At 52.9% G+C, this 10,161-nt stretch overlaps 1 protein-coding gene across 1 annotated transcript; it reads right to left on the reverse strand.

The window, feature by feature from the left end:
• Positions 1-2,738: 2,738 nt before the first annotated feature.
• On the reverse strand, positions 2,739-10,138 carry LOC132483613 (aflatoxin B1 aldehyde reductase member 4). Its single transcript, XM_060089061.1, has 7 exons — positions 9,736-10,138; positions 6,618-6,805; positions 6,337-6,441; positions 5,285-5,381; positions 4,938-5,037; positions 4,219-4,348; positions 2,739-3,170 (listed from the first exon to the last, which is right to left on the reverse strand). Exons 1-7 carry the CDS (start codon positions 10,049-10,051, stop codon positions 3,009-3,011), a joined length of 1,098 nt encoding a protein of 365 aa, XP_059945044.1. The 5' UTR covers positions 10,052-10,138; the 3' UTR covers positions 2,739-3,008.
• Positions 10,139-10,161: the final 23 nt, after the last annotated feature.

Consider the following 10,161-nt stretch of genomic DNA (forward strand, 5'->3'; position numbering starts at 1 on the left):
AGATCTCGCATTCATGCTGCAACTAAGAAGTCTGTATGCCACAACTAGTAAGTCCGCATGCCACAACTAAAGATGTTGCGTGCTGCCACTAAGACCCAGTGCAACCAAAATAAACAAATTAATATTAAAAAAGGAAAAGAAAAAAGAAAAAGCTCTTTAGTAATGAAATGGCTGAATTCAAGTGACCATCAAATATGTGTGAGATATCCTCCCTGAAAGGATCTAACAGATGGGAAATGACCTAGCAGATGACGCATCCCTGATGGAGACACTCGGGACTAAAGGTCTCCTGACCAGTCACGTGGCTCACCTTCTTGACTTGACCACTTAGGACCATTGCTCCCTGAGAAAGAGTTTATCTTCCAAAGATGACCATCTGTTTCTCTCACATCCTCTTTTTACAACATAACTCAGACACTCCTCCATGAGGCAAGAGGGATGCCTGCCCTTGGAAGCCAGCAGCACATGCTGTGGGGAAGCCCAGGCCACATGGAGGGGTCACATGTAAGTGATGACCACAGCTGACAATCAGCATTAATTGCTAGACATGTGAATTAGCTTGCAGGTGATTTTAGCCTCCAGCTGTAATGGCACTTCTCAGACACAGGGGAACAGATGAGTATTCCCCACTGAGCCCTGCCAAACAGCAGACTTCTGAGCTAAATGACTGTGTGCGTGTGTGGTTTTTTTTTTTAAAAAAAAAAAACAGCTTTATTGAGACATAATCCACATTATTATACACCCATTTATTTTATTTATTTATTTTTATTTTTGGCTGCATTGGGTCTTCGTTGTTGCACATGAGGTTTCTCTAGTTGCAGCGAGCAGGGGCTACTCTTCGTTGTGCTGTGCGGGCTTCTCACTGTGGTGGCTTATCTTGTTGTGGAGCACAGGCTCTAGGCGCGCAGGCTTCAGTAGTTGTGGCACGTGGGTTCAGTAGTTGTGGCATGTGGGCTCATCAGTTGTGGCTCACGGGCTCTAGAGTGCAAGCTCAGTAGTTGTGGCACACAGGCTTAACTGCTCCACAGCATGTGGGATCTTCCTGAATCAGGGATCAAGCCTGTGTCCCCTGCATGGGCAGGTGGATTCTTAATCACTGCACCACCAGGGAAGTCCCTATACACCCATTTAAAGTGTACAATTCAATGTTTTTTGTTTTCTTAGTGTATTCAGCATTGTACAACCATCACAATCAACTTTAGAGCATTTTCATCACCCCCCAAAGAAACCTGTACTCGTTATCAGTTAATCTCCATTTCTTCCCAACCCCCCCTCAGCCCTAGGCAACCACTAATCTACTTTCTGTCTCTAATGGATTTGCCTATTCCAGACATTTCACGCAAATCAGATCACACAATATGAAGTCTTTGGGAACTGTCATCTTTCACTTGGGATAACATCTTCAAGGTTCATCCACATTATAGATGTTTCATTACTTCATTCTTTTTTATCACCAAATAATAGCCCATGGTATGGATATACCACTTTTTATCTATCCATTCATCAGCTGATGGACATTTTGGCTGTCTCTATTTTTTAGCTATTATGGACTTACTTCTGGACTCTCAATTCTGTTCCATCGAGCTATATGTCTACCCTTATGCCAGTCCCATACTGCTTTTATTCTGTAGCTTTGTAGTAAGCTTTGAAATCAGGAATTGGAGGACTTTGTTCTTGTTTAAATTTGTTTGGCTATTCTGTATCCCTTGAATTTCCATAAGAATTTTTAAAAATTTTTGCCAATTTCTGTAAAAGAAAAAAAAAATCCAGCTGGGGTTTTGATAGGGCTTGAACTGAATCTAATTAGGTCAATTTCAGATTTTGTCATCTTAAGCAACTCAATTTTGGGGTGGCCTGTTGTACAACAATAACTGATACTATTATTAATATGAGTGGGGTAATAACTGATATCACCCCACTTGGGGAAACATCCATTTTATTATGGGTGAAGACAAAGGAGGGTGTTTCACTCTAAATAATAAAACTTCATCTGAAAGGTGTCTCCTTCTAGAAGGCAAATAGGACTTTCCTTTGAACAGTCTTTGATTGGTGGTTTTGTCTGCATTTCTAGGTTGAGCCCCTTTCATCATTTGAAGAGACTGGTCCAAATGCTGCCTACTGCTGCTGCCTGGCCCACACCCTACCTTTCGCCCAGGGTGTGATTTTTCTGCCCTGAGAATGTTCAAACAGCAACCACTGGACCCGGGATTTCATTTCTTCTCCAGACTTGGGTGCCCTTACTTGGGGTAGGGATTTGCTGAGGGAAACGGGGGTCCTGGTTGCCCACGCCCACTCCCACCAGAAGGAGGCCCAGCAGCAGAGCTGAGAATCTATGGAAGACCAGAAGACAGGAGGCTTTAGCTAAGAGTAAAGCTGCTGCTGAAATGAGTGTGTGTTAAAATGTCCAACAGCATCCTGGAAGGTTTTATTCTTCTTCATGGTGACGCTAACGGTAGGTTTTTGCCCAAATTATTCCATTTCTAAGTATTTAATGAGGTAATTCTGAATGAGAGAAAATCTACCTCAGGGTATATGACCCTCTTTTCTTCTGTTGCGTGTAGAAGTGTGAGGGCCACCTGCAGCCTGGCTGTTGAGGGGTTAGGCTGGGTTCAGGGCAGGAGGCTGGGAGACCCTCCCACTGCTTCTGCCTTTAGACGACTCCAGCTCATGGTTCTACCCCTTTGGCAGGAAGCCTCCAGGCAGGGTGGAAACAAGTCGTAAGCAGCTGAGGAGACAAATTTGTGGGCTTTACTCCGGGCCTGGGCTACAGCCAGGTCAAGTGCCTGCTTTATTCAGATGGGAAATGCATGAACAGGGCTCAGCCTCAGCCTTTACACATTGTGAAGGCAACTGGGAGTGAGGCAGGGATCTAGAAAAATAATGCATGGATCCAGACAATGGAGAAAGACCATGCTAAATCAGCTTAAGGCAAAGACCGGCCAGGGTGAGAGAGTAGAAGAGGTGACAGAAAAGGAAGAAACCTTGGGCAGCTTGAGCTGTGTTGGGGCCTAGCGGAAGTAGCTGGGACATTCATGGGCAACCAGGTGCCAGGCCTGATCAAAGGCCTGCACGATGGCTGGCTTTAGGGGCCCTTCTTCAGTGGCCACCAAGTTCTGTTCCAGCTGCTCCAGGCTGGACATGCCCAGGATGACCGCATCCCCGTGGGCACCCTGCAGGGGGAGATGGCCAGACGTCAACACACTAGCGCACGACAGTGACCCCAGTCACACACGCTCCCCCCACTCCACCCACAGCCTTGCCCCCACCAGGACTTGATTTTAAAATTTATACTCTAGGGCTTCCCTGGTGGCGCAGTGGTTGAGAGTCCGCCTGCCGATGCAGGGGACACGGGTTCGTGCCCCGGTCCAGGAGGATCCCACATGCCGCAGAACGGCTAGGCCTGTGAGCCATGGCCGCTGGGCCTGCGCGTCCAGAGCCTGTGCTCCGCAACGGGAGAGGCCACAGCAGTGAGAGGTCCGCGTACCGCAAAAAAAAAAAAAAAAAAAAAAAATATATATATATATATACTCTACATAGTTCTAGAAAGCACTTAAGGTACCTTCAACAACTGTAACTATGTGACCCCAAACCCTGTCTTCTTTCCTCCTGCTGCCACACGGCTCATCCTCATTCAGACCGAAGTTCAGAGTCCAGTTCTGCCACTCAGCAGCTGTGTAAACTAGGTTTAGCTATTTAACCCCCCTGAGACTCAAATCTTCTCAATTTTCAGCATGGCTATGGGAATGAGAAATTATGCAAAGCATTTAGCTCCCACTTATTGAAAACCTACTATATACATGTCAGAGACTATGCAACTAGGTAAGGCTGAAGCTGGAGAAAAGTTTTAGCCAGGAAGACAGGGGACACCAAAGACAGAGGGAAACCCCACCTCCCCCCAGAGGAGCCAGACCAGTGGGTTTTACAGTCAAATCTGTGATAATTTTCTATCCCTTTCACAGCTGTATGAACCCCAGTTTGCTTATCAGTAAAACTGGAATAATCACACTTCATCAGGCCTAGGTAATAATTCAATCCATGTTAGTAAAGCCCTCATTATAGGGCCTGGCACTTGGACAGCTACTCAGAACAACAGGAAGGCTGCCATGAAAACTGGAACAAAGAGAAATTTCAGAGGGAAAAACTACTTAGAAATCACCTGAAGGTAATGCTGGCTTCCCGAAGGGAGCAGAAGTGGGGCTTCCAGCGACGATACGTTACCTGGAGCTGTGAGTGGTGGTACATCCACCGGAGGGCGGCCGAGGTCATGCTGGGGGCGCTGGGGCCATACGCAGCCTGCAGGGCCTTCTCCACCAGGGCAATGGCCTTGAAGTGGTGTTCCTTCCAGAAGCTGAGCAGGTGGGCAGGGTAGCACAGGGGTCAGGACCATGGGGTCACACTGGGGGCCACCGCCAAAGAGTCAAACAGGACAGCTGCGCTCACCCCAACCCTGCAGCATGGAGGAGCTGGTATCCCCTCTAGCAATGGGTCTCCTGCTTTACTGAAACACCCAGGAGGCTGGTTCCCTCACCAGAGACCTCAATGACATCGTTACCCCTGAGAACTCAAAGCCTGCCCTTACTTTACCTAGGGAAATAGGCAGCAAGTACAGGGGTATGACTCGGCCCCAGGACTGCTGAGCCTCCATCCACGGCCCTCTCCTTCTCTATCTGCAGGTGATGAGCACTCCTCAGGGAGAAGCTATGACTTGGAAGACCTGGCATAAGGTCCAGGGATCCTCATTCCTCACGGAGGTCCCAAGAAAACAAGAAGAAACCCTATAGAGGGCTTCATAATTCCTCTAGGAATCAAAAGAGGTAGGTCCAGGCAGCAAGGGATGGCTTGGAGACCCAGGAATGCAGCCTAGAACTCCTCCATTTCAGATAAAGGGGACCGCCCCCCCACTCCACCCACCCTGAGGCAGCCCATCCCCAGCTCACCGATTCCTGTAGATCTCTGCCCAACTGGTCCCAAAGAAACGGCCCACAGGTTGTTCCCTGTCCTTGTCCTCATACCTGTACTTGCCGGTCAGCAGGCCCCCTGCGGGAAGGCTGTAATCAGACCCCCTGGCACTGCTCCCAGAGGCTGCTCTGGACCGGAAGTGGGGGTGATGGTGGGGGACCCAGAAGGGATGGAGGACCCAGCCCAGCCTCCTGTCAAACCTCTCCCTGCTTCCCAGGTCTGGGGCCGGGTATCCCCCGGGTCAGGAATAGGGAGAAACAGGACCAGAAATGCCCCCAGGGACCTGGGAGGGGAGCCCGTCCCCACAGCAGCCCATATCCCATACCAGCCAAAGGGTTGTAGGCGTAGAACCTCAGTCCAAAGTGCCTGATGCAGGGGAAGAGCTCTGTCTCCACCTGCCGGGTGGTGGCGTTGTACATGCCCTGCGGGCAGAAGGGCCAGCTGGAGAGGGTGCACGGGTTAGGGGACCCCAGTCTTCTACAAAAACCTTCAGTCAAAACCTGCCCAGGACTTCAGCAATGATTTCCAACATCACTAGTGGTGGCTGGGTGATGGGGAGATGTTGCTGGGCCCCAGGAAGGGACAGTGGACGGGATATGTCATTCCACACATATCTGTAGGCACCAGCTGTGTGCTGGACACTGAGTTCCCAAACACCAGCGTATCTAGTAAGGTCTCTGCTTCCAAGAGATGTTAGAGTCAAGTTAAAAACAAAGACAGGGGCTTCCCTGGTGGCGCAGTGGTTGAGGGTCCGCCTGCCGACACAGGGGACATGGGTTCGTGCCCCAGTCCAGGAAGATCCCACATGCCGCGGAGCAGCTGGGCCTGTGAGCCACGGCCGCTGAGCCTGCGTGTCCGGAGCCTGTGCTCCGCAACGGGAGAGGCCACAACAGTGAGAGTCCCGCATACCCCCCCAAAAAAAACCCCAAAACAAAACAAAGACAGAGGTCAGGTGATCACATAAAGGTGGGTTCGGTGATCATAGCAGATTCTCCCAAATACTTGCTCAATGTATGAAGATAGGGTTTGGAGATGGGAGGCCCTGCTGGGCTGTTGGGAAAGGCTTCCAGAGGAAGAGGCATCTAAGTGAGACCTGGGCACTCGTTCCCACGAGAAGCGGGGAGGAGTGTTCCAGGCTGACTGCAGAGCGAGAAGCAGGCAGGAAGGGGAACCTGGGCCGGAGAGCAGGCGCTTATTGGCTGGGCTGAGGGTACCCGGGAGCCATCTACAGGCCGTGAGCAGGGGAGGCAGGGGAGTGGCTGCTATGGAGAGGGCACGGGGTGGTGGTGGGGAGATTGGGGGGGAGTGGGAGGGGCCAAGAGGACCCAGGATCCGCAGGCCCCCAGGAGACAGAGGCCTCTGCAGCCCTGGCCTCACCTGGTACACGGTAGGCAGGATCCAGCTGTTGCTCTTGCACAGGGTACAGATCTCGGCCACTTCCCAGGCAGCGTAGTTGGAGAGGCCAAGCTCCACAAACTTGCCCTGTGGGGGAGAGGCCAAGGTCAGAACCCACTGTAGCCCAGAACACCAGGAAGGAGAGACTGGCTGGGGACCCTGGGAGTGGGGTCTGTCCCCGGCTCTGCTCTGGGACAGCCCTGGAGCCTCCGCTCTCCTGGGCAACGACAGGCCAAGGAGAGGAGCTGGGGGGCCACCCTCACCTCCTGGTGCAGCTGGTGGCAGGCACGCAGCGTCTCTTCCACAGGGGTGCCGTGGTCTGGTGCGTGTAGATAGAAGAGGTCAACCTGGGGACACTGCAGACGCTTCAGTGACGTCTCCAGCTGGGACCGGAGGCTGTCAGGCTTCAGTGACTTCCCTTCCCAGGGATTGGCCTTGGTAGCGATTTTCACTTTGTGGGAAGAATGTAATGGTTAAGAAATTTATTGTGACCACTTACTAGCCATGTGACCCTGGCTAAATTACTTAAGTTCTCTGAGTTTCAATTATCTAATCTGTAAAATGGGGATGATAACAATGGAACTGTCTTCACAGGGAGAGCATGAGGATTCAATAATGTCTCATGTGCGAGTTCCCAATGTCCACTGCTGCTATATTATTAGTCACCAAACTGCTAGCTGTGTCAAGCCTTGTAGTAGAGGCCAAGTGCACAGAGATGAACTAAACACACTCAATTTCTGCCCTCAAGGAGGTCACAAGCTAGAAGGTGATGTTACAATACGTAAGTGCAGTAGAGCCCAGAGGAGAGGTATGTGGCCAACCTGGGAATTCCAGGGAGGGCTTCCTGACCCCACAAGTTGAGTCTCCAAAAAAGCATCCTGGGACTTCCCTGGTGGTCCAGTGCACTTCCACTGCAGGGGGCATGGGTTCAATCCCTGTTCGGGGAACTAAGATCCTGCATGCTGTGCAGCACGGCCAAAAAAAAAGAAGAGTCCCAGCCAACAGGGAAGGGTGGGAAGCAAAGGATGGGAACTTAGACAAAGTCACAAAGGGAAGAAAGCACAGCACGTGACGGCCATACGTGCAACTCTGAGTTATAAACTCCAGGCAGGAAGCAGTGGTACATGAGACAAGAGAAGGGGGTCCAGACCTAATCCCAACGGGTTTTCTCAAATGCCATCATTCAAAGGTTTTATGAGTGAACTGGTCAGCTGTGTTCGTTCTGGTTGCCGTATAGAGAGAGACGTCGAGGGGGCAGGCCTGAAGACAGGGGGACAAGTAAAGAGGCTGCTGCAGGAATTCCGGAAAGAGATGCAGCTGCTGAACATAGCCACTGGCAGATCCATTTGAGAGAGAAGTAGAAGGCAAAATGAGCAGAAGGCAGTGACAGTTTCCCCCCTCTCCTTCCAGACTCCCGGAAGCGTGCACATCCACATATCCACTGTAGAGACACACTCCCCATGAGAACAAGAGAGTGTTCTGACACGCAAGCAGCTTGGAAGTGCTATAAAGAATGCTGGCTCTCTGGGGGATTCCCTGGTGGCGCAGTGGTTAAGAATCTGCCTGCCAATCAAAGGGACACAGGTTCGAGCCCTGGCCAGGGAAGATCCCACATGCTGCACAGTAACTAAGCCCATGCGCCACAACTACTGAGCCTGAGCTCTAGAGCCTGAGAGCCACAACTACTGACGCCCGCGCTCCTCAACAAGAGAAGCCACCACAATGAGAAGCCCGCGCACCGCAACGAAGAGTAGCCCCCGCTCTCTGCAACTAGAGAAAGCCCGCGCACAGCAATGAAGACCCAACACAGCCAAAAATAAATAAATAAATAAATTTATATATTTAAAAAAAAGAACGCTGGCTCTCTGGATTCTGCACTTTCCATACCTGGCAAACGCAACTCAGTAATCCAGAGGGGAGGGAGTCATCAGACCACTTGGATGTTGGAGAGACCAAGTCTCTCAGCTTCTCGTCCAGATTTTTTCCATTCCCCACATTTCTCAATCCCCCTGCATTCTTGGTGTGAACTTTGCCTCGGGTCTGACCTGAGGACTTTGACTCTGTGAGTGCCTGGCCTCAAAGAAGGAAGCAGGGAAGGACTGGAAGGGGAGAAACCAATTCTGAAATAAAATCTTCATTAGTCACGAGAGGCACCCAGGTGAACTAGAGAGTGTGGGTCTGAGATGCACATTCCCAAGTCTGTTCCTCCAGATCCACCAAGCTATGAATCTAAGGAGGACCCAGAGGGGGACGCCCCTGACACAAGGGCTGGGAAGAAAGTCTCAGGATGGAAAAGAGGAGGCAGAGTGTGGTAGTAATAGTATCAGCTGACCTCACTGGGTCCCACCATGCGCCAGGCACCCTCCTAGGTACTTCCAATGGCATCAGGCTGATGGACTGTCCCTCCACACTCACATCCTCCGCTCAAGCACACCTGTCTCCTGGCCATCTTTACACCAGTCTTGGCACAGCTATGCCCTCAGCCTCTCATAACCCTTTGACTCATGCTCTGCCCAGCAACTACTGTTGTTCCTCGAAGGCCCAGCCTCAGTGTTCTCTGAGCCTTCCCTAGGGCCTCTGTCTGGCCCCATCATGCCTTCCCTAAAAGTGCTTCCTCTTCTACGCTCCTCTGCAATTATTTGCTTCAATCTTCCCCACTAGACTCTGAGCTCCCTGCGGGTGGGTTAGAGACACTTTCCCTTCTATAGCTCCATAAGAAGCTGGCAATAGGGCTACAAGAGTGGACAGAAATGCCTTACCCTCTCTCTCACGCCTCCCCACTCTTTACCCCACCACCCCTGCTCCCCCAGCCCGGTCTACGGCAATGCTACAGCTCTCCCTGAGAGAGCCAGGGGTACTGCCAACTGAACAGAGCAAAGTCTAGGGACTGATGAAAGACCTGGATGAGAAAAGGGCTCTCGGTGAGCGCATGGGCGTTGAGGACCATGGGGAGGGGCATAGGCAGAGCGCCTGGGGACCGGTTATGGGCACCTGGCAGGGTTGGAGAGGGGTACGGCATACCTCTGGAGACCAGTGCCGCAGAGAGGTGCACTGGGGTAGGAAGCCAAGGACTAGATCAGGCTCGAGGGTTACCGAGTTGCAATCCCCAGACGAAGAAGCGGAGGAAGCGGAGGGGGAAGGTGGTCAGCATAAAGCGCTGTTCAGCTGTCGGGGCTGGATGTGCAAGGGACTTGAGGCGCGGGGGGTTCACAGAGCTGCGGGATGGCCAGGGGAGGTGGGCGCCCCGGGGGCGGGGCGAAGCTGTCGGCCCTGACCGCGGCGGGCGCGTGGCTGGGGTCGGGTCAGCGTCCTGCGGGACGGGTCTGCACTGCACGGTGCATGGAGAGGACAGGCGGTCGGTGCGCGGGCGCCAGAAGTTACCTTTGCAGTCGCCGCCGCCCAGCCCGAGCCCCAGGCCGCCCAGTATGCTCTCGGACTGGCCGTCGCTGTACATGAAGGCCGTGTCCAGCTCAGTGTGGCCGCGCTCCAGGAAGGCGCGCACTGCCGCGGCGCTGGCGGGCGCGTCCATGCGGCGCCCCATCTCCATGGTGCCCAGCACGGTGGCGGGCCGGATCGGGGAGCCTGAGGTGGCCCGCGGGCCCCGGGACATGTCGGCTGCAGTGGCGGCGGTGCGAGCCTCGGGTGGCCGGGGTGTACGAGCGCAGCGGACGGCGGCGCGGGCCACGGCGCTCAGCATGAGGTCGGCGCCTGCGCGCTGGGCCGCCTCGGGCCCTGCCTCCCTGCCGATGCGGAGAAGCGCGGCGCCCCCTCACGCAAGAGACGCTCGCTCGCCACGACTACCAGGAC

Source organism: Mesoplodon densirostris, chromosome 2 (assembly GCF_025265405.1).
Source record: "Mesoplodon densirostris isolate mMesDen1 chromosome 2, mMesDen1 primary haplotype, whole genome shotgun sequence".
Lineage (NCBI taxonomy): Eukaryota > Metazoa > Chordata > Mammalia > Artiodactyla > Ziphiidae > Mesoplodon > Mesoplodon densirostris.

What these genes read in the sequence shown, in the direction of transcription:
- LOC132483613 (XM_060089061.1), bottom strand. Translation starts at nt 10,051, where the DNA reads ATGCTGAGCGCCGTGGCCCGCGCCGCCGTCCGCTGCGCTCGTACACCC. An exon ending in GCCACCAGCTGCACCAGGAG is followed by an intron (nt 6,442 to 6,617) that starts GTGAGGGTGGCC and finishes TCTCCCCCACAG; the next exon opens with GGCAAGTTTGTGGAGCTTGG. An exon ending in CGCCTACAACCCTTTGGCTG is followed by an intron (nt 5,038 to 5,284) that starts GTATGGGATATG and finishes GCCTTCCCGCAG; the next exon opens with GGGGCCTGCTGACCGGCAAG.